Genomic DNA, 23,852 nt, shown 5'->3' with positions numbered 1-23,852 from the left:
GTTAGTCTCCTACTTCTACTTGTTATACTGAGGCAATTATGGAAGTTGCATGTTTAAGCTAGCAAGAACCTGGAAACGGAAGTGTTATTGGATTACCCAAAGAAATGCATCTTCTTAATAAAGTTAATAAATTTGTTGCATATAACAACCGTGCGTGATTCCGATCAAAATAAACCTCCAAAATAAGATTTAATCAGCATACGTATACACAATTATAAACTTGTACACGGCGCAAATACGGTAATGTGGGAGAGGGTCTGCCACAGTATAAATTGTGAGTGCTAATATAAAAAATATCCTCTATGAGGTTAGGATAAGGTGTTTTGCTACCCAGCAGGTGGCACTTAAAACCTCACTAGTTCATTCATCAAACAACTTCATTTCTGGATTGAGAGAAAAAATGGCTCAAGCATTGGCAATGCCAGTAGCTCCTTCACTTTCAGTTATCTACAAAGGAGGGAACCCTAAAAACAATCCTTTCACCAACACACTCACTTTCTCAAGGTCCAATTCTGTTAAGGTAGGGTTTGTCTTGATTTCTGCAATTTCTAGGGTTTTTTTGTTTGTTTGATGTTTTGGTGTTCTAATCTTAGTGAAGATAATCTTTGTTACATTGTAGGTACAAGGTTTAAGTATCAGATGTGCTCGTGTTGGAGGAGTTGAGATACCTAACAACAAAAGGATTGAATACTCACTTCAGTACATTCATGGGGTTGGGCGAACTAGAGCTCGTCAAATTCTTGGTGATCTTAGTATGACTAACAAAATTACTAAAGATCTTTCTGAAGAAGAATTGATTATTATTCGTGAGGCTGTTTCTAAGTACACCATTGAAGGAGACTTGGTAAATTCTCATTTTTCTTAGATTTTTCGATTCCGTTGTCTTTAGTTGTTTAGTAAACTGGTTGATTATATCTGGCAAGGAAATTATTATGTTTCAGAGATTCCATAATTTATGAAGATTAGAACATGAGGTTCGATATTCTGATGTTGTTGTGTTTGGTATTTTTTCAGAGGCGTTTCAATGCTCTTAATATTAGGAGATTGAAGGAAATTCAGTGTTATAGAGGAGTAAGACATATTCAAGGATTGCCTTGCAGAGGACAACGTACAAAGAACAATTGCAGGACTCTAAAGGGTAAGAGAGTTGCAATTGCTGGAAAGAAGAAGGCACCACGTTAGTTGTCTGAATTTGGTTTTGTTGTTTACATGTTATAATTCTAGCTTTTCCTAACTGTGTAAGAAAAAAAACATGGTTTGCAATGGATGAGGTTTTGTGATTGTTTTGTATGAAAGCTGATTTGTTCAGTGTGGTGCAGTGCAGTTCAATTGGTAATTATTTGCATTCAAATCAAACAGTTGTGAGCTATATAATTATTGTACTTGCTGTGCCTTATGATGTTTATTTTGAAATGTAAATTGCTGCTTTTGCTTCTTCTTGTTTGTTGAATTTGTCTGTAACCCATGCAGTGTCATTTTGCAGTAAATTAAACTAGTTCTTGATATAGTTGTAGAGAAGTTCAATCTTGGCATGGAACTCGTGAAAAGAAAATGAGTTTTTGAGGGTTCACTACCTAGTTGAAAACCCATGTGTATCACACTGTCTAATTTGCATGAAATCTTCTGAATAGATTTGAAGCACATTTTGCTGAATTGGAATTTTAGAATCTATTATTACGTCTTTAATGGTTGAGTCTGATAGTACCTTCTATGCATTTTTTGAGGGTTTCCCTATTTTTTTGGTAATCGGAAACTTGGATTAGACACATAACTTGAAACTAGAGATTTAATGCTTCATGTAACTATACTGACGAGTGCCAACTCTCAATTCCGCCAGTACATTCTTTCTTTCCTTGAATGATTAGTAGGATTATCAGTTCTTGTACATAGTTTTTTTTACCTCTTGTACATAGTTTTCTTTACCGTGATAGTATGATCAGTGTGAATGTAGGATTTCCATTCTATTGAATCTGAACTCGTGAACTTGAGTTTTTGCCAGCATTATGGGTTCGGGGTTCCTGTATAGACTCTGAAACACAATAGTGTGACTAGGACCCATAGCTTAAAACCAGAGGCTATAGGTCTTAATCGAGCAAGTTGATTCTTTCTTTACTTGATAACATGATTAGTAGGAATTTAAGATTTCTGTTGTAATGATACTGAACTCCTGAACTGGAGTTTTTGCCAGCATTTTTATTTATTATAGATGGTATGGTTGGAAGGTAAGAATTTTTCTAATTAGTCTACACGAATTGGCAAGCTTAGTTTGCGCATATATTGGTGAAATTGGTGAAGTACCTTTTAGAAATTACTTTTTATCTTGTATTTTTTGATCTGCAAGTGCATATGTTGCACTAATAAAATCAATCTTTCCACCGTCCGTTGTTTTATGTAAAGCGTGGAAGTATCTCCAATAAGTTTTACTGCAGAGACCGTTCTCTGTAGAAAAGATAGAAAGCTAAAGCTAGATAGCCAGATATTGCTAACCTTATAAAGCTATCTTTAAATATCACTTCTAAAAAAATACCCAGAGTTGAAAGCACCTCTTATACACATGTTACAGCCATGATTGTTTTCCACAGAAACAACCGTTATACCATAAGAAACAGGCGAAACTGTTTTCGCAACTATGGTTCAGTACACGACAGTCAAGTCGGCCTTCAAACAATCTTCTTCCAAACTAGATATGATGGGGTATGGATCATACAGGTCCTGAACAAATTGATGTAACCAGTCAGGTGAGCTGAATAAGACTGGATGAGCCGAACAAAGAGCAAGCTTGCAAACTCTATGGTCTTCAGACAACAATCAAAAGTTCAGCAAGATGAAATTGCTGAACGCTTCCAAACAAGTTCGGGAGCAGCTGGACTGCTGGAGGGGACTAAACATAGTCTGTAACGACATGCCAGCTTCCTCAAAAAACCAAAAAAAGAAAGAAAAATAGGACAACTTGTTCCGTTGTAAAAATCAAGACTGTAAAGGACCTTCAACACGTACCTCCATTTTATAACTGACGCGTGCTCAAAACCGTAATGGGTTTTGCGAAGTAACCAATGCTCGTGTACTGAATACCAGCCGAACCCTAGGTAGCAATTCGGGATTCGGCAAACGTACGGAACGGCAAACGTACAAGTATTATACGGTTTTGTAAAACCCAAATTCGGTCCAAAACGTACAAGTATTATACGGTTTTGTAAAACCCAAATTCGGTCCAAAATTCGGTCAACGGATCGTGATTCGTCAGTAATTCGGAACGGCATACGTACGTGTATAATTCGATTTATAAACGTGAGTTCGACTCTGAAAATTCGGTTTCTATATATAATAAATAATTAGTATTTATAAGGTCATAAACTAATTTTTATGCATATGTGTGAGTTATTTAAAGAAAAAATAAACTTAGTATGATGATATTAATAATATATACAACATTAGTCATCAAAGAGGACGTGGTATAGTGGTTTAGATGCTTCGTTAGCGAGTTTTAGATCTCTCTCACCTTCACCTTCAAATCTCTTTTGTCATTTTTGTTTCATAAAAATTACAACAACGTCTAATATTGGGCCGTGTATACTTGGGAGGCAATAAAGCCCCAAAAATAAGGCCTTTGAAAACTTAAAAGCTAAAGAGTTTCTGGCGAATTAAGCGGACGTATCATTCGGAATACGTAAAGTTCGTGAACGATTCGCGAATAATCCGGAAATGCCACATAACACGTGTTTTGGGTTCGGAATTGCGAACTTACCAACTAGCTGCCAAACACAAGAAAGAGTGAGAACTCCAAAAAAAAAAACAAAACAAAATAACCAAAATCGCGAATGATTCGCGAACTTACCAACTAGCTGCCAAACACAAGAAAGAGTGAGAACTCCAAAAAAAACAAAACAAAATAAAACCCCTAAAATTATCAATTCGATAATTATTTTAAAACCCTAATAAATCAACTGCTCTATCTTTTCGAATCCGACCTTGTTATCCTTGTCCGAGGTTAGTCATTCAGAAACCAAATTAATTTACAGTTTATCTTTCATGTATTAGCCTACTAAATCACTGAATCAGGTTTTATCAAACCAGCACATCAAAGATAAACCCAAAATTATTCTATCTGATAGCGTTACAGGTTAACATAAGAAGTAAACTGATACTTTTGAGTTTACTGCGTTCTGTTTTTCAAAATATTACTGTATGTACCTTATATAAATAGTCATGTACAGGTTGGGAAAATGGGTGACCGGATCGGAGGAAATGCAGTATAGATTAGCGAAGCGGCAAAGCCATACCGCAGAAGCGTATTCTGTGCCTCCAATCCCAAGTGATATGATGCAGTATACATTTGCTGAATTTATGCCGTGTTTCTGTCTTAAGAAGATGGGTAATTTAAGAAAGAAATGAAGTCTGCCATAAAAAACCTAACCATCTTTTCTCTCTTCTCATCAAAACCTCCTCCTTACCGTTTCCTCCCTCTTTCAACACCCTCTACGTTTCTCACTCTTTCTTCAGGTGTAAACCCTAAAACTCTTTCTCACTTCTCCTCTTAATTTTTAGGTCATATTATAGCAAATTGAAACTCTGTTTATTTGTTTCCACAGGCATGGAAAACTCACCACCATCATCATTATCACCGTCTATTCTAGTTTTGGGAGGTAAATCATCTCAAGAAAATGAATTTGCGAGATCACTGAAGGACAATTTTAAGAATTTGACACTTCCAATTGAAGATTCTGGAGTTTCCGTATTTTTATATGATTCTGATGCTGAGAAAAAAACTAATGAGGTTGAGGAGGAGACATTTAAGATTGAGACTTACATGAATTCATTATCGGCTAATCGATTTGGTCGATTTCTTATCTGGTCTCCTAGGTTGTCATCTACACAAGACTTGATTGCTAAGTGAGTATTTGTTATTTTCTCAAAGTTTCTTGTTCTTTTTTTTCTTTTGTTGGTTACTTAAGTTGGAGTACATGAAGTTTTTGAAAGAATGGTTGAGAGATATTGTGTGACTAAATTTTCTAGGTTTGGGGTCTATGGTTGCTGATTTCTAGGTTTTAATTTTTGTTGGTCTAGGTTTTGCACTCCAAGTGTTTAGATTATGTCTTTTTGTTGAGATAGAGTTACCTAAATTGTTTGGTTAAAAAATGAGTGTTTTTAGTTCGCTTATAGTAGTTTCTGAACATTGCAACCTTTGATCATAAATTCATAAAAATACGGAGTTTCTAGTTGCATGACTGTCTTTTCAAGCTCCACCACTAAAATGATATTGGAGTTTGAGTTGTTTCATACATTCTAGGTCTTTGTAGAGTCCAATCATGTATATGGTTTCCCTGTTAAGGTGGTACCCCTCAACTCCAAGATCTTTGTACTGCCCATGTTTTCAAGTGTAAAATTAGAAAGACTATGTTAAACCTTTAGTAAAATTAGTTCTATTTGGAATTTCCTTTTTGCGGTTTTTATAGATCGTGTCTCCTAAAAGTCTGAGTTGTTCTTCATGACAGGAATTTCTGCGAGCTTCCTATAGGAGCAGTTTGTGTTGCGGATATCCAGTTTAAAGGGAGAGGTTTGATTCTTTCGTTGTGTTTCTTTTTTTTTTTGTTTACTTTAACAGATTCCCGTGTTTCTTGACAAATTTTTTACACTAATTGTAGGAAGGTCAAGAAATGTTTGGGAATCTCCGGCTGGTTGCCTTTTGTTCTCGTTTACACTAAAAATGGATGATGGGAGGATATTGCCTCTTTTGCAATATGTGGTATCACTTGCAGTTGTAGAAGCTCTGAAAGATGTCTGTGATGCAAAAGTAAGTACATACTTTGGTGGAACTGGATATTATTTAATGAAGCCAGTGTGGATGTATTACCAACTTCTTATATTAATTATGATATGTTTTGAAAATTGTATATGAAACCTAGAGCACTGTTGGACTTTTCCCTTCTCGCTGGAGTCTATTTGAAGAGAAGCATCATTTAAAAGTATAGGCATTCAGTTAATAGATTTGATGATCCCACAGTCCCAGTATTCTCTTATTGGAGCCTCTCCTCACAGTTAAATTCTACTTAATGGGATATCGTTCATATTCTAGAATCTAGAGTTATCATGTTTCACTTTATTTCTAAAGCTTAGTTATTGGAGTATTGAACTTATAGTCTTCGGTGGGGACAAAAACGAAAAGGGAGCAACAACTGATGCTAAATCTCTTCAAGCTTATTTGTTCTAGTAAAAATTCTTTAGATTAATAAGTCATCACTTGATTTTAGAGTCCCCTGTTGCTAATTTTAAGAAGGAACCACCACTAGCATAGATGGAACATTATTACCATGATTTATAACTCCAGTTTATCATGCTGATCTGCTTCACAAATACTCAAATGCAGAGGTCCTTGTCCTAAAATGTGGTGTGTTATATTCTGCTACAGGCTTTATATGTTATTGTCTATTTACTCATGTATTTTTTTCCTTCGTCAACACCATTAAATTTCAGGGCTTTCCGTATCTGGACCTCAAAATCAAGTGGCCGAACGATTTGTATTTAAACGGCCTCAAAGTTGGAGGGGTTCTTTGCACCTCGACATACTCATCGAAGAAGTTCAATGTCAGTGCTGGTAAAAGGGTCCTGTACTCTTGTCCTTTAGTTACGAGTTACGACTTACGATACAGTCATATCTGATGGCCATGTGTCGACATGTATAGCTTTTAGATTTCTTGGTTCTCCTTGTGATGGAAATAATACTTCAACCGCTGTTACCAATCCTAAACATAGAGGATCCTAGTCAATGTTCTACACATAAAACCAATCAATGCAGTTACAAATGCCTTCATAGGAGACTGGATTTTTAATTGGACGCATGTTGAAACATTTTCTTTTCTTTTCTTGCAGGAATAGGCTTGAATGTGAACAATGAGAAACCAACGACATGCTTGAATGCAGAACTGCGAAAATTAACATCGGATGCTTGTCAACTAGAAAGAGAAAATGTTCTTGCAGCCTTTTTCAAGAGATTTGAAAGTTTCTTCGATACTTTTTCTAATCAAGGTCAGTTAAGGTCCTATACTAATCTAGACATAGTTGTTCATTTAAGTTTCAGTTTTTATCTTTTAAAGTATAGACTGTATAGTTATCTTTCTATGTTCATTGGTGATCACTTCAACTAGGATATTTAATCATGGGAGGCATTGGGACCGGATCCCGTGACTTGAATCACTTAATATCAAACGTTATTTTCTGACCCTTGATCTAATTATATCCGACGACAGAACTTGTTGACCAAACTTACTTACAAATTGATATAGCTCGGATTGAGCCGAGCCATCATCTCTGAGAATATTCTTGTTAGGTTAAAAAATCTTTTAATCTCTGATTCGATTTGTTAGGGAATTGGAAATACCAAAGCATATCTATCTTATCCTACTCAATAGAGAGTTATAGGTATTAACTTCTCATGTTTCCTCCTAAGGTCGGCGCGATAGAATCTTTTGAATACTTAGAATATTGATAAAATCTTTTGAATACTTATAAATTATAATATTGGAAGTTCGAATGCTTACAACGAATTTTGGAAGTTTGAATACTTAGAGTCTAGAAACATGGATCCCTCGTCGTGAAAAGGAACAAAGCACGGTGATCATTTTGATAACACGTCTAATCCAATCAAAGGAGCTGAAACTATTGTATAGCTTCTGAGTTGCTACCACTTATGGAAAATATGGGTGGTGGGTGGTTATATGTTGTTTGTGCAGATATATTAGAGATACATGGACCCGCAATTTCCTTCCTAGTTTTGTATACATGTCTCTCTTGATTGTTGGTTACAAGCTTTGGTTGATTTCAACTTCTAGACCATTTTGTCTTTTCGTACAATTGTTCTCTATAACTTCAGCAGATCTTGCCAGAGTAGTTTCATCTTGTCTTTGGTAATTCCAAAAAAGGAATTGCAGGAAGGTTTATCTCATTAAATATATTTAATGTCTTCTTGTAAAATTTTCCCAACCTGGATTGAGATTTTCCAGTTTACATTGCCCTTTCTTGTACATACTGCATGAAGGATCATAACCCATTATAATGTTTACCTACAGCTGTGAGATTTTAAAGCTAGTATCAAAGCTAGCACGTGAATCCTGAATGGATTTGTAGCAAAAACTGTAGCCATAGGTGTAATGAGTATACGATACTTCCAAAGTTTATTTTATCTGCAAGTAAATCTGTTAAAAATTTTAGCCTCTACCATGCAGGATTTCAAGCACTCGAAGAGTTGTACTACAAGGCCTGGCTCCACAGGTAAGAAGCTTATGTCCTCTTCTTGCACATATAATTATATATATTTATGGTGTCTCTGGTTTAAGTTTAGACCTACAAGGTTGTAATTGCCTTGTGTTAGACCTATAAGGTTGTAATATCATGTTCACAGCATTATTGCTTATGGTACATTCAGGATTGGAGAAATGCGCATTTGCTTTTGTTCTTTGTATGCCGTTGACATAAGTTCGTTAGTAGTTTAAATTGCATAAAAGAGCAAAAAACATGGTCTTTGTGACCTTCAGTTGGTAAGTGACACACTTTTGCTCAAAAGAACAGGCACAGTCATTTCAACGTCGGCATGCTGGCATATCTATACAAATTTATTTAACTGCGAATAATACATTTGTCAAACTATTACCTGCATAGTTAACAGGTCATATCTTCATTGCTATAGGCCCTCGAACTTGTACATGTAGTTTGCAACTTAAATTTTTTTGAGAATCGCCAGGAACCTCTTGCTATGTGCTTGGTGAGATTCCACCTTTTGTGTGCCATATTTCTGCGATCACAGTCTGTTCTATATTTTTGTCCATTTCAGCGAGTACGTGATACTTACTTCTGTAAAGCTTTTGCATATCAGTGTCTGATTTGCCATAGTACTGCACTTCTGCTTGTTTTACGTGTATACTTTTATAAGCCACACACCAGAGATTAATGTGCTTGAAGTCTTGAAGATAATTACTAGTCTTTCTTATTTAATCAAGCAAGTTAAGTGTTGGAGCATCTGAAATTAAGCACTAATAGCTCGACCATGTCATAGATACAGCCAAACCTCTTTGCTATTCTTGATGCGAAGGACCTAAGGAATATCTTTGAGCTTGTTTATTATTTGGAGTGGCTAAGCATGAAATATTCCAGCACTAGCATATCTAAGTTTAAGTTTACAACTTATAAAATGTATAGTTATTGAATAAGGTGTATGAGGTTGACAATGTGCATCAATATAGTTTTTCAAGCTCCGGACAAATATTCATTTAAATAAAACAAATCACAATTCAGATCCTTAAATATGATTCCTCTGAAGTTCAAATCTCTTTCTAATTGAAATCAACCTGCAAATGCTCCTGGAAACAATGGAAAATGGAAATAACAGCAAAATATGACATCTGAAGCCATTATATTATTAACCGCATTCTTAGGGCAAGTTCCATGGAAGCCTTAAATTTGTATTTGCTTTAAAAATGTGATTCTTGAGGCCTTAAGTTCACAGCACTCTTAAGAGCTAGTGAACGTCCGACCAGTCTTGCTTAGGGCCAGTTACGAAAATTGCTTGTTTATGACGTTTAAATGTTGCTTTGAAATTATTATACTTTACTTTTAGTTGGGGATCCACCTTTAGGTCTTTTATGACGTTTGTAGTGTAATGTATAAAAACCAAACAATTTGGGAAATTCTGGTAGGTTTGCTTTTGTGACGCAGATTTCCGCCAATCTTAGCTTTTACATGTTTTCCGTAGGACTTGCCCTTAGGAACTGCAGTATTGCTAAGTAGTCCTGATGTCTGTGTTGTCTCTAGATGTACCATCTCTTGATTCACCTCCAAGTTAGTTATTCTATTGATGTACATGAACCATGTGCGAAAACTTAGATGTGGAGCTTCGTCCACATGCACCAAAACACCTATACTTGTAGCATCTGATATAGTTCCTTTTCCGTGATTCTCAATCGTACCTTCTTTGCTGATACAGTGGGCAGCGGGTTCTCATACAGGAGGAGAAAGAGGGACAGCTGCTGGAACATGCTGTTACTATTCAGGTAAACGTAGTTTGATAGTAAAAATTGAATTGCTTAGACAATGGGCAATCAATCATGTTGGTTTCTATTTGCAGGGGTTAACGCCACCCGGCTATCTGTTGGCGATTGGCGATGACCATCAATTTTATGAACTTCATCCCGATGGTAACAGGTAATATTTGTTTCTCCTATGTCAATCCTTGTTGTTAGAATTGTGTCTTGCTCATCTACATGCTTCCTCCAATTTTATGGGTGCACAGTTCTCCCATCTTTTTATCCCATGAGGCCAATTTAGCTGTAACTAAGTGTGTCTATTCTGGTGTAGTTCAGGCATGCTTATGGTTATGTATTTTTGGAGTTGCTAGCATATATTGATTAGGTTTCACTGCTTGTTGTCACTGAACCTGTTACTTATGGATCTGCAGCTTGGATTTCTTCAAAGGACTAGTAAGAAGAAAAGTGCAATAAAGAATGTTAGCAGCTTTTGGGTCATAGACTCTAGGAGTTCTAGTTTTAAAGTGTTGTTGGAAATTGGAAGACTGTAAAAATGGGATTTTGATTAGCTTTTTATTTTGGGTTATAGTCTTATAAGCAAAATAGAGCGATATCTTGTAAGTTTTATTTTAAGAAGGGTTGGTGAATTCCACGTCTTTTGTCTGTACAGAAGGGAAAAAACAGCAAGTCCCGCACCATGACATCTAGTCAAAATAATGACGATAATGCACTTCCTTCACATCTCAATGGAAAGGCATAGAACTTGGCTTTCCACGGATGGTATAGGGCTCATTTGTCAGAACCCTACAATGTACAAATTCCAGCAGGTTACTTGTGCAGTTTATCCTGGACAGCAATACATGAAAATAACAAAACAAAAACTTTCTACTTGGCAAGGAATGTACTCAACAAAGCACTAGAAACTAATTTTTAATCCAAGGGAATTGAGAAAAAGCTCTAGAATGCTCGCCGCAAATGTAGTCCTCCTACAGGCACGCAGTTGTTTCTTTTGTATTTTTCTACACAATCCTTACAAGTTTGACTCCACAAAATACCACAAGGACTCCATAAGCTGTTTCTCTGTTAATCTTAGTAGTAAGGGCTGCACGATAACGCGGTCATGAAAAAAGTTATCAAAGGAGCTCAATGATCTTTGGTCGCTTTTTTGGTTGCCTGTCTCCAGAAGAATCATCTTTACGAGACTTCACTTTCTCGGTACCGTTTCCTGTGGTTCCCTCATCATTGTCATCTTCATTTTCGTCATCACTGCTTTCTGCATCAGAATCACTATCGTTGTCTGCTAAATTAATCACTCGTTGGGAGCCAGCCATGGCAGATTCAGCAGCAGCCACAGCTTCTGGGGTATGAAGATCAGCAACACCCAGAACCAAATCCTGCAGATTAAGTTCAGTTAGTACAACTTCAATGGCTTTCAGATAGTCCGCGAGATGATGTAACAATCTCACTAACCATCTCAATGAATTCATTTTCATTTCCAGTGAGCTCCTCAATATTGTAATCCTTGCCAGAATTCTCCTGCATATTCATGATTTATGACACGGTGAGGAATTTAGGTGGGAAAGGAAAAGAAAAGAAAAGGTAGGTTATTAGACTTTCGACGAAGAATCTACTGAGAGTACGAGTAAGTTTCCATACTTTGACATCGTTCTGCAGCTTTTCATTAGCTTCAGCCATTACTCCCAAGAAATCCCTCACTTTCCCAAGCACTGATAAAAGAAAGCGAGCAGTTATGCAATATCATAGCGGTTTCATAGCTATACATCTCACAAAGATCTACCTCAACCTTAACAACTAAGTGTGCAAATACAAAGTCTCCAACGAAGTGTTCTCAGTGGTGCTACAACAATGTCATATTTTTCAACCAATTAAGCATATTAAAACGCATCAGGACCTTCAACTGACATATTTCTCACTTTCGAAACCCTTCACTATCACATTAGCAACTTCTTTTCACTTTTCATCATCATTACCATCTTCTAAACCCTCGATTAAAATCTAACAAGCATATGAACTTTAGTGAATTACACATATCAAATATCTCCACTTACTGATTCGCATGCCATTCTTCTAATGAATAAATACCACTCTATGAACAGAATCAAATTTTTGCAAAATTTGTTACCTTGGCTTCTAGGAACTGAACTTGTTACTAGCTTTTCCCCACAAATTGAGCTTGGGGATAGTGTTCCCTTTGTAGGGCAGACAAGGAGTGTTGATTCTGAAATATAAAAAAAATAAAATCCCCAAACAAATTTGTTCTGAAAATCTGAATTTCAAGATAAAATAGAAGGCAAGCAAAACTTGAAAAAAGAGGAAAAATAAAGTGAATACCAAAAGAAGAAGATGTAGAGGTTTTCAACTCCAACTTCAAAAGATCCTGGTTCGTAGTTGCCATGTTGAGAAACAAGTCTTTGTTGTATCTCTGGTTGATAAGAATGAGAACAGCAAAATATTGAGAATTAAACCCTAACAAAGAGAAAGACAAGAGTTAGATAGAGTTCATAAAGTTGGAGATATCTAAAATCCTAACAATTGCTGAAGATGTAAGAAAATCAATTATGTGAAAAAAGAAGAGAGAAAATCATACCCTAGGGAACTTCTGCAAATTTGGAGTTGGGGTTTAGTTTAACTGTGGTGGAGCTATGCCAATTTAAAGGGGGTCTATAGGATATGGGAGAGAATTAGGTAATTCCAGCAATGGTATAGTAGGAAATTAAACATAGATCTTTTTTGTGCTCTAGTAAAGTGGGTCTTTGATACCCACATTAGAGAAGTTTGAGGTTAAATGAGGGCGGTTTGTTTTTAGCTTGTGGTAATTGAATTATTGTCCCTATTTTTGATGGTTTATACAAATATGAAATATCATTATCACATAATAATTATGTTCCTCTTTATCAATAAGCCCATCAGGGGCCCATCAACAATTTATGGACTTCCAAATATACCCTATTTTTGAACAATTTAAGGACTTCCGATTTCAGATCTGGAAGAAAAAAAATTCTCTTTTCTTTTCTCCTCTATCGGCATCACCACCACCCTTCTGCTACTACCAACACCACCCGCCGCCACCACCTCCGTTGCAAGATGGAGAGAAATCTTAAACCTAGAGAGAATCAATATCGTTTGACAGTGAGAGAATCAATATCGTTTTTTTTTATTTGTATCTGAAATTGAAGACCGGGGGAAATCAGTTAGGGTTAGAGAACCGATTGAGGGTTCTGAGAGAAGATTTGTTGCTGGTGTTGCGATTGAGAGATAAAATGAAGAATCAGAAGAAGAATTAGGGCTTTGCTCAATCAGCTGGAATATGAAATTGGAAGTGATGGCTGCTGGGTTAAGAACGGAGAATTAGCTGGTTCGATATGATATGGAGGAGCAGTTTGTGGTGGTTGATAAGAACACAGATCGTGGATAAGGATTGTTGTTGATTTCAGAGAGACGATGGTGGCAATTCAGATGAAATTTGAAGATGGTCAAGGGTCTGAGATGATAATGGAATTGAACATGAGATGAAGACATCCGTAAATTGATATGGAGACAAATCGAAGTATACTGAGATAGATCAAGACATCCGTAAATTTATTTGCTCTTTTGACATTGGTATGGAGACGTTCGAAAGGAATACACTACCAAAAAACTTTTCAAAGTGTATCGGCCGTATATATGTTTGTGTTTTGGGAGGTTGTCTTCACTTGATTGGTAATCAGCAAAGGGGGTCATTGAGCGAGGTATGGATGATGAAAGATTTTGGTTGGACAAAAATTTTCAATATTGATAAACAAGTAGGGGCCTTGTTATCTTTGCGTGTTTGAATCTGAAGCATTCCTTCAAAAATGACACTTTCTCTTATATATCCATAAATGGTGGTTGATGGTTTTGTTGGTGGATCTGAAACTGCAGCGGGTGGAAAAATGCTACCAGCTGAAATGGATAAACATCCATTGTTGATCCAACTGAAATGGATAAACATCCATTGTTGATCCAACTGAAATGGATAAACTACTGTTGTTGATCCAACTGAAATGGATAAACTACTGTTGTTGATACAAAATTATCTGAATCGTTGGTGGCGGCCGCGACAGTGGCGGTGGTAGCTGTTATGGATTATTAATGGTGGTTGATGGTTTTGTTGGTGGATCTGAACTGCAGCTGATGAAATGGTAGCATTTTTCCATCAGCATGGATAAATATCCATTGTTGATCCAACTAAAATGGATAAACTTATATTGTTGATCCAACTGCAGTGGATAAACTTCTACTGTTGATCCAACTGCAATGGATAAACTTTTAGTTTTATGCCACTTACTGTTGATCCATCATCATGGATAAACATCCACTGTTGATCCAACCGAAATGGATCAACTACTGTTGTTGATACAAAAATATCTGAACTAGTGGTGGCGGCAGTGGCGGACTAGTGGTGGTGGCGGCGACGAACTAGTGGTTGTGGAGGACTGTTGGTGGTGGAATGGTGGTGGTGAAGGAGTGGTGGTGGAATATTGGTGGTGGTGGCAGTTGGTAGGTGGTGGTTGTTGAACGGTGGTGGTGAAATGGTAGTTGAATGTTGGTGGTGGTGGTGCTAGTGTTAGAGGAAGAAATTTGCTCCATTTTGAAATAAAGAAAAATATTACATGGGTGAGGGTATTAATGTAATGTAATATTAAATGGATAAGGTTATAAAAAAATAGGGACATATTATATTTGTTGGGTATCAAAAGTAGGGACATATAATTAATATACCCGTTTAGTTTTAGGCGGGCATTATTTAGGATTCCCACTTCAATTTCTCTCTCATTTTCTGCTCAGAGATTCATTCACTTATCCGCCATTAAGAGGAGAGATCCAGACTTGATAAACTCAGGTATTTCTTTCCATTTGTTTAGGATTTTATAGAGAAATTGAAGTTTTGTTAATGAATTCGGTCTAGGTTACTAGATTATAACAATGGGAAAAAGAAAGAAACTCTCTTCTAAAAAATTTGAAGAAAAAGTAGATAGAATCGGTAGGTTACCAGATAACTTAATTCATCACATCCTCTCATTCATTGATGTGAAATATGCAGTCCAAGCTAGTGTTTTGTCTAAAAGATGGAAGGATGTTTGGGTATCTCTTCCCTTTCTTAGTAAACTTACATTCGAAATAGGCGGTGATGGTAATCCAGAAAATTATGAGAAACGAGCAGATAGGTTCATAAATTTTGTTGACATGGTAATGATATTTCGCGATGATTCTGATATTCAGACATTTAATCTGAATTGGCACGACTTTGCATTTAAGGATACAGTGATAAGAAATGTTACTAAATGGATGCTTATGGCTGTAAAACGTAATGTTCAAAAGCTTCGTGTAGAAATTGGTGATTATTATGATTTGGCATTCGAGCTTCCTCATCGACTGCTTAATTGTAAATCATTACGAAAACTTGAAGTTATAAGTGCCAGTGTGGTCGAACATAGAAAAATTATTCTACCGAAATCTATGTGTTTGCCGCAGCTTGAAGCATTGGCACTTGTTAAACTTTCCATCTCCGGTGTAGAATTGGAAAGTCTCATTTCAAGCTGTCCATTTCTCGAACACTTACACATATTTAAGTGTGATATAGAAGCCGACAATCAACAGAATTTAGTTATTGATTCTCCCAGCCTTCAGACTTTTGCATTAACAAACACTCTTAGATCTTTCAGGTTGGAAGATTGTATTGTCCATAACATTACCAAGTTATCTGCTCCGAATCTCTAAGGCTTCGTGTTCAAAGGTTTTATGACACAAAACTATTGTCTTGAGAACTTTTCTTTCCTAGACATTGTTTCCATTAACATGAGATTAGGAGAAAATGAAACTACAGAAAGATATTCGACACTGCTAGCAAAGGAAAAAGAAGTGTTTGCTGGACGTATGATGAAATATCTAGGTGCGTTTTATAATGCGAGGATCTTGATATTATCACCTGGGCTCATGGAGGTATTGCTCTTTCTTTCTTTTAACAAATCAGCATTTAGATTATTCTTGCAAATTATATAAGTATCTTTTATTACGTAGTTGCAGATATATGTTCCTTTGAACTCCTTTTAAGTTTTAATTTACTATACTTAACCTAATAGTATTTAGCTGCAATATCATTTAGGGTAATTGAGTCTATATTACTTCTCCAGGTTCTATCACAAGCTCCAGACTTATTAAACTGTCAACGTCTTCGATTTTGTAATTTACGGCGCATCGATGTCGAAATGTGGTTTACAAGAAGCAGCTTGCATTCACTAGCTTACTTATTCGAGATATCTCCTATCATATCACATCTTTTCCTTACATCGAACAAGGTAATAATTATTAAAGTTCTTTGTAATTATATTTTTAACTTGGTCTGCTATGTCTTTAAAACCTTAAACCTTTTTAAACACTTTGAATGATTTTCGGCATTGCTTTACAATTCATTAAAAGTTCATTTTGTGTTTATAAGCAGTTCATCCATCTTAGTCGACCTCTTCATTTTGAAAATTATTTATATCATGAGGAACTATTTTGTATTTTGTTATTAAGTGATCAAGCATTTAATTGTTATTGTTCGCATACAGACACGTATAACAGAAGTAGGAGATAATTGGGAAGTAGGATTGTCATTGCCTTGCACTATGACTCACCTCAAGTTTGTTGAAATGAAAGAAGTGGAAGGATCTGATAATGAGCTTAAATTTGTGAGCTTTTTGTTGAAACGGGGGATTGCTTTGGAGATAGTGGATTTGTGTTTTTGTCCTTATTTTGGCTCAGCTGATAACCAGAGGAAATTGTTACAATTTAAAAAGAAGCTAGGAGCACTTCCAAGAGCTTCTAACTGTTTGACGTTCTTTTAACCTTAGTGGATGACAGAGCAAGGCAGGGTGCTCCTTTTCCATGTCATATCAGGTATATTGAGGCTTTATCTTGTTTTTTTCTTCTGGAACTCAGTAGTGGCAGATGTTATTCAATAACAAAATGTCTGCTGAACAGCCTGAACTTAATTCATCAGACTTTTGCTGTTGTAATTTCCTAGATTTGTGTCTTGGGATACTGGTATGAATTTGAATTTTCAGCTTTTTAGATGTTTTTTCGATTGCAATTATTGAAGACGCTGGAGTTGACAGTGCTCATCGTTTCTTCTTCCTTAACTGCATCTGTTTACCTCAATTGTTTTTGATTGGTTTGATTGGTATTTTTGTCTCTGTAAGTACAAACTAATTTTAGTATACATTACACCTCTCTCTTTGACGAAATTAGGAATATTCATTTAACCCCTTGGATAAAACTTTTCTGGTGGAAATGTCTTTCTAACTGCCTTCAGGTAAGAGATACTTTTTTAGCTAGAATCTCCGTGGACTCTGTTTTGTGCCTGATGTGTAATTCGGGGAGGGAGACCACTCAAACACTTGCTTGTGGAATGCCTTTTTGCTAGGGCAGTCTGGTTTGGGCTTAGAAGGGCTGCTCGTTTTAGGAACAGACAAAATCTTTATTTTTTACATGTGGATTCATGAATGGTCCATTAACCCTCCAGAATGGGGTGATAACACAGATGACTAGGTAGTGTAAGTGACATTGTAACATGGAACATTTGGAAGGTAAGATGCACTGGTCTGTATAGATCAGAAACAGATTCCTCGGGAATTGGTTCAGATTATTGAAAATGAAATTGTCGTTTACCTCTGTTTATTCTAGGAACACCTCTAGCATCTGTAATAACAAATGGGTCAGTGGTTTTGGAATGTACATGGTCTCCTCTATCAGAGGGCACTGTAAAAGGTTAATTGCACATAAATGTCATCCGGTGAAAATACGCAATTATGCATTAGAAGCATTTATTTATAGCGATTAAACATATATCTAGAGATTCTTTGGTGCAACAATATACAACTACAAAGCCAGTCAACAGCACCAAAAGAAACAGCTTACATAGATCGTTTTCCTCACAACCAGCAAGAGCCTGACCAACCTCAAAGTCCATAACCACAAGCAGCTAGAGGCTTACCACAAAGTCCATCATTTCCCTCAAAACCAACAGCACTAAAATTCGACATAAACGAAGGGATTTGACCAGACAAATGATTATTCGCAACAGCGAAGTCTCTAAGACGAACAAGACTAGAAAATTGAGAGGGAATTTGACCAGATAAACGATTGTTCAATAAGACGAGCCTATTCAAATACTTACACTCAACCAACTCTGTAGGTATTGAGCCAGAAAGTTGATTCCCGGAAAGATCTAAGTTTACAAGATAAGGTAACCAATTACGGTAGATTTTGTGCCCGTGTTGCGCACCCCAAAACCATCCACCATCATTTGGTCCATATTTTCTTTGAACCATATTTTTGATTTGATAAAGCTCGGCTTCACCTTGTCTTGTCCTGTCCAATTTGGTAAAGCTCGACTTCGCCTCGATTTGGTGTAAAAACCTATTACTGAAGCTTAATCCAAAGAAAAAAAAAGAAAACCCTACCTACAATCTAGGCACCTTTTAGTTGCATGTGATGAATTTTTAATTTGGTATGTCCCGCCCCATCTCAATGCATTAAACCATCTTTTTCTTTTAAAAGAATCGGCATGTCATGATTTTTTTACTTTTCGTGTGGCGGGTTTAATACATATTTTGTAGCCAATAACTTTTACCGGACTTTAAATCTCAAACTATGAAATAGAACAAACACCAAATTCTAAAATCCGTTAAATTCAGATTAGCTTGTTAATCAAATGACTTGAAACACCATTACCTAACTGCATACATTTTTTTCAAAGTATGAAACAAACCAAATTTTAAGATTATCCTCTGTAGAGAAGAAGTGTCATCTGATGATGTGTACCCGTGAACTACTTAGATGTGTAGAGTGACATAGACCCACAATATGGCAAACAAACATGATGATTGATCTTCATATCTGACTGCTGGCCATTTTCCTTCAGAGTGCGTGGCCAGGCCATAATACACTTGAAAACCAAAGCCGTTAATCTATAGGGCAGCAAAAGTAAATGCAGAAGCATCTCCAATAGTATCGGTAAAAAGAACTCAAACTGGACGCTATGGATCTTTGCCCGACATAGTATCACAGTGATTTCGGATGTGGGAGATGCTAGTGGCAAAGCACGGGCTGAGTTTATTTTTTCCAAATCAATTTGTTAAACACAGTCATATTTCAGCACTTTCCTGGTTCTAAGTCGAGCTTCAATCGTAGATTTCGTTGTTCTTCATGAGTACGGTTGGCATAACCATGAGTTTGACTGTCTCCTACGTTGTTCATCAACATCTATATGATTTTTGAAGCAACTAATGCTTGTGCCTGCAATTATTCACGGAAAATAATCTTAGTTTTATGATCTTGCAATAGTTACAAAAATGATATAATCAATTAGTAAGAAAATGAGAACATTATGACTACAAAGCTTGTTTATCAAAGCAGCGTTCAACTAATGGTCTTATCAATTTTGGTTGGCCAGGATAAAAAAAAAAAAAAAAAAAAAAAAAAAAAAAAAAAAAAAAAAAAAAAAAAAAAAAAAAAAAGGAAAACAGATACTAAAATCATAGCCCCGTCAATATGAGTTGTAACTGGAAAGCGGGGAGGGAGCAAACTTGTCAATGATAAATTTATTGCACTTTCAGCAAGCATCAAGCATAAGTTGATTTTTAGTGAGGGTGGTAGATACAGTTCAACGACAATAATTCTGGAAGAGAATTCACACAAAACCAAATGATACTGACATGGTAAAACTATAGTGAAATTAAGAAAAAGGTGGTTCCATGGCATAAACGAAGCTAGCTCCACATTTGCCACTGTGGCAAAATGGAGTTGTCAACCCAACCAAATGCCGCCATGAGAAGGTCACCACTTCTTATCGACGAAATGGTTACCATGCACGTAGAAATCTCAGCAGCGACATACACATGTTAAGGATGCTTGGTTCTCCAAATATATTAGATGATGCTTAGGGAAAATGCACCATATCCTACACATAGTCCAGCTAAACCTGTTAGAGACTCGTTCATTAATGGACCAAACTGAACCATGAAACTTTATTCTAAAAAGAAATTATACAAAATCAAAAAATCTAAGGGAAAACCATGTCAAGCAATGAAATTAAACTATCTTCTTTGTGCACACCACCGTCATTCCCTTCATATGCATGAAAAAGGAATGCATCATGTCAAGATTTGTAACTATGTTGTTTAGTATAAATAACTTTGATAATCAACATTTTTTTGTTCAATTAAATAGCTTATAGGCATAAAATTCTCAACATTTGATGACATCAAATTGGAGGTACTACAACAATAAAATAGTTGTATATTTCCACCATACCTTAGCGATACACTAATATGATCTTCCTGCCTCCCATATTCGAGGTCCTATTATGAAGGGAAACTTCACCAACTTAGTGATACACTAATATGATCTTCCTGCCTCCCATACTCGAGGTCCTATTATGAAGGGAAACTTCACCAAAATATAGAAATGAAATAATAATATCAAATGAATTCAACTAAGAAGATGAGTCAAGCCTGGTCCATTAAACATGAAGAGGCTAAGATAATCACCAAACCTTACTGTCCCAGTTCTTTCCTCTTACGTAGAATTGCACCCTGGATGGACCGGAAATCTTCATCCCAGAAGAAGTGCTTGACCAATTCGTGTTTGGCATCCTCAAAGACAGTCCTACTGCAATATTGTGAACGGTCGATCTAGCGAACAACACAAAAATCTATCTTAGACAGATGGTACATGGACTACAATGAACAAACAATAAACAAAAATCCTATCAAAAAAATTCAGGGTACCATATTATAATTCGAAAGGATCTAATTTTGACTCCCAACTATAATGATGTGAAACATGCAGAAAAAATGTAGAAAAAATGTGTTCACCTCTACGGCTAAAACATGTAATATCATACAAAACCAATGAATCGCTTATAGTTCATGTGCACTCTGTTGTGGTTAAAAGTTAGGGTATACTGCAAGCTTAGATTAAATTCGTGATAAAATCAAAACAAAATGTATATCAGCAGCTGAATATGAGTATCGATTGTTGCAGAGAGATTAATTTGCCTGCAAAATCAAAACAAAATTATGAATAATTAAAAATCCTAATTCGAAACTAAGAGCAAAATCAAAATTGAACAGAGAAAAGGAACAAAGCAATAATCTTGGTTAGGTTGCAACTGAAAACCCTAAAATAAGAAACCCCAATCAAAAGAGAAACCTAAATCATGTCCGGTGAAGAGAGATGAAGTAATGAACCCTCACCTGCAAAACTAAAACACAGTGAGACAAATCAAAAGAATCAGTCGAACAACACCCAAATCAAAATAAATATAGAAAAACAACAAACCGTAAATGACATCTTTTTTTTTTTAAGAACAGAGGTAAAGATGAAGATGAAAAGGTGATAAGTGATTTAGGTTTTCTTCTACAGGAACCTGAATCACTGATTCAAGCTTTTGCTGAAGCAAATCTATAATCTCTTTAACTCTTTTTAAGTAGAAGAGATTCAACACCGGAAACATTACTATCTTCACTGTTTTTCGGCTTCTGGCAAGCTTTTGCATTTTGTTTCGAAGTATTGCTCTTTAACCAACAATATGAAACCGTAAACAAAAAGAATCGTCATTGATATTCCCTGTATAATGAAACTCAAAAAGTAGAACCCTAGCAGAAAGAAGAAAAGAAAACTCGAGAGGAGAATAGAGAGAGCGAGTTTTTTTTTTTTTTTTATGTTTCGGAAAGAATGTTTTTTTTTCTTTTTTTTGAAACTGTTTTTTCATCAAAAAACGGGTATTCACTGTTACATTCATATAATTTCAGGAAAAGTGGAATGGAAAATTTTCAAGGGAGCGGGGACGCTCACCCAAAGGTGGGTATTCTCACCGCGCGATGCATGGACTCGCATGGTTTAGGAGTTTAAAGGGTTTGATATCTGAGAAAGAATTGTACCTGGAATATTATTACCAGAGAGATCTAAGATTTGAAGACCGCCACAGTATTGTAAGGAATTAGGAACTTGCCCAGAAAGTTTGCTTGATGGAAGTTGAAGACCATATACTCGATTTTCTCTTGTATTCCAACACTCAACACCTGAGAATACACAAACGTAACCTCCTAGTGAAGAAGTATTAAAAACCCATGAGTCCAACGTTCCTTGAAGATAGATAAATGAAGCTTTTACTCCTTTTAGACCCCTTATATCATCTTCTTTTGTAGCTACAACAACATTAGACAGATGACAGTGAATGCTAGAACTATTATTGCAAGATTAAAATGAAAAAACCTTGTTTCATTTTTAAATGATGTATTCATGGCTAGAGGGAAGATTGCAAACCATGAACTAGTGTTAGGATTCTGTTTTCTGTGTTAATGAAGATGGTTGAAGAAGTCTTCCCCATATATCATGGAAATGTATGATTGTTGCCAAATACTTTCCTTTCTTTGACTTTTTAAGTAAAAAATATGAGTATTAGACGCCTGAGAGAGATGGGTGTTGACCAAGTAAAAAATATTGACTTTTTAGTAATGTGTGTTCTAATTGTTATCCCAGATGCCCATCCTTGCTTCCTTGCATTTATTGCATATGGTAGAACTGAAATTTCACAATTGAGGAAAACGAGGGAGCAAAATGTAAACTTACGACTTTAGAAGCGCATGAATGTGACCATTCGAGACACTTTTGGAATTATTTGCGGATCTACCGCCAGACTTGGGCTGGTTTAAGCCACCCCAAAATTGATTTTTTTTTTTTAAATAGGTAGTGGAGTTAGCCCACTCCAATGCAAACGCAGCTGAAATTGATATCAAGCCATCCGTATCATGCATAAACCTTTTCCAAACTACTCCTTGTTCCACATCCTACTTCCGCCCCTGCTTGAAAATGCTATTAACATCTCAGTAAATTTTAGCATTCGTTTTTTCAATGCCTTATCACCTAGGACATTTTCCCAATTACAGAAAAGCACCAGAATTTCTAATACCATGGTATTCTTCAGCAAAATATCTAAAAACTTGAGTTCATTAAATCATCCTTGGACGTCATTAATCGTGATAGTTTTGAGGTCATGCAACAAGCAAGGCAGGGACGATCCAGTTTCCTATTCATCACCTACATCTGGTGAGTCATAATTTATCTAAGCAATACCCACATAAAGATAGTAGAACTTCAAATTAAGAACATCATTCATAAGCTTTAAAGTAAACAAGGCAACGGTAAGGCAGCATCAACATATGACATGAAAAAGGATAAGGCATATTGCTGCAGTCTCTGGTGTTTAGTGCTTTTAGTTGTATTAATCAATCAGTACAACTACATGTTCTTGATGAATTGATACAATGATCTAGATGGAAGCAGTTGTCTTTCGGCAAAAAGGGAACTATCAAACTTCCAGGTATTCCTGAAATTCATGATGTTGTTTATGTCAAAGGTATGAAAGCTAATCTTCTTTCAGTAAGTCAAATTTGTGATAAAGGTCATAAGGTTATTTTCAATATGGGAGGTTGTGATATTGAAGATAAATCTGGAAAAATAATTTTTCGAGGACGACAAAGTATGAATAATTGTTATCTTCTTGATATACAGTCTAATCTATATTGTAACCTGACCAAGGTAGAGTCAACTCATTTGTGACATGAGCAGTTTGGTCATATCAACTACCGAATGCTGGGTAAGCTCATTAATCGTGAACTTGTCAGAGGCATTCCCAAAATAAATACTAAAGTAGAAGGTGTATGTGGTGTTTTTCAAAAGGGTAAGCAAGGAAAAATTTCACACAAACTTTCTCAAGATATAGCACGTGCTCCTCTCGATCTTATTCAT

General features: G+C 36.1%; 5 protein-coding genes and 1 long non-coding RNA gene across 12 annotated transcripts; 4 read left to right on the top strand and 2 right to left on the bottom strand.

Annotated features, from left to right (window-relative positions):
* Positions 1–324: 324 nt before the first annotated feature.
* Positions 325–1,434, top strand: LOC113356496 (30S ribosomal protein S13, chloroplastic-like). The gene is made up of 3 exons (XM_026599656.1): positions 325–520; positions 620–844; positions 1,015–1,434. Exons 1-3 carry the CDS (start codon positions 401–403, stop codon positions 1,180–1,182), a joined length of 513 nt encoding a protein of 170 aa, XP_026455441.1. The 5' UTR covers positions 325–400; the 3' UTR covers positions 1,183–1,434.
* A 2,419-nt stretch (positions 1,435–3,853) lies between these two features.
* On the top strand, positions 3,854–10,665 carry LOC113356494 (biotin--protein ligase 2-like). 2 transcript variants are annotated; one of them, XM_026599653.1, is made up of 11 exons: positions 3,854–3,987; positions 4,215–4,500; positions 4,590–4,890; positions 5,493–5,554; positions 5,643–5,791; positions 6,472–6,592; positions 6,868–7,023; positions 8,220–8,265; positions 9,974–10,040; positions 10,115–10,191; positions 10,445–10,665. In XM_026599653.1, exons 2-11 carry the CDS (start codon positions 4,389–4,391, stop codon positions 10,485–10,487), a joined length of 1,134 nt encoding a protein of 377 aa, XP_026455438.1. In that variant the 5' UTR covers positions 3,854–3,987; positions 4,215–4,388; the 3' UTR covers positions 10,488–10,665. The 2 variants fall into 2 exon arrangements, with proteins under 2 accessions (XP_026455438.1, XP_026455439.1); XM_026599654.1 differs by lacking the exon at positions 3,854–3,987 and adding an exon at positions 3,999–4,120.
* A 209-nt stretch (positions 10,666–10,874) lies between these two features.
* Positions 10,875–12,643, bottom strand: LOC113356495 (uncharacterized protein C12orf45 homolog). The gene is made up of 6 exons (XM_026599655.1): positions 12,622–12,643; positions 12,366–12,456; positions 12,157–12,252; positions 11,670–11,740; positions 11,484–11,549; positions 10,875–11,407 (listed from the first exon to the last, which is right to left on the bottom strand). Exons 2-6 carry the CDS (start codon positions 12,427–12,429, stop codon positions 11,147–11,149), a joined length of 558 nt encoding a protein of 185 aa, XP_026455440.1. The 5' UTR covers positions 12,430–12,456; positions 12,622–12,643; the 3' UTR covers positions 10,875–11,146.
* Positions 12,644–14,978: 2,335 nt separating this feature from the next.
* LOC113359598 (FBD-associated F-box protein At4g10400-like) lies at positions 14,979–15,773 on the top strand. Its single transcript, XM_026603206.1, has one exon. It carries the CDS (start codon positions 14,979–14,981, stop codon positions 15,771–15,773), a length of 795 nt encoding a protein of 264 aa, XP_026458991.1.
* An 11-nt stretch (positions 15,774–15,784) lies between these two features.
* Positions 15,785–17,460, top strand: LOC113359597. The gene is made up of 5 exons (XM_026603205.1): positions 15,785–15,995; positions 16,187–16,351; positions 16,607–16,872; positions 17,102–17,231; positions 17,350–17,460. The coding sequence occupies exons 1-5, from the start codon at positions 15,795–15,797 to the stop codon at positions 17,458–17,460; spliced, it is 873 nt and encodes a 290-aa protein (XP_026458990.1). The 5' UTR covers positions 15,785–15,794.
* Positions 17,461–18,711: 1,251 nt separating this feature from the next.
* On the bottom strand, positions 18,712–21,717 carry LOC113356493. 6 transcript variants are annotated; one of them, XR_003363001.1, is made up of 4 exons: positions 20,915–21,717; positions 20,593–20,731; positions 20,352–20,470; positions 18,712–19,334 (listed from the first exon to the last, which is right to left on the bottom strand). It is a non-coding gene; the product is annotated as an uncharacterized LOC113356493 (long non-coding RNA). The 6 variants fall into 6 exon arrangements; XR_003362998.1 differs by having other exon boundaries at positions 20,352–20,486; positions 20,593–21,717; XR_003362997.1 differs by having other exon boundaries at positions 20,593–21,717.
* Between the last annotated feature and the right edge of the window lie 2,135 nt (positions 21,718–23,852).

Source organism: Papaver somniferum, chromosome 3 (genome assembly GCF_003573695.1).
Source record: "Papaver somniferum cultivar HN1 chromosome 3, ASM357369v1, whole genome shotgun sequence".
In the NCBI taxonomy this organism is placed as follows: Eukaryota; Viridiplantae; Streptophyta; class Magnoliopsida; order Ranunculales; family Papaveraceae; genus Papaver; species Papaver somniferum.
This window is presented reverse-complemented; position numbering and strand designations above follow the sequence as displayed.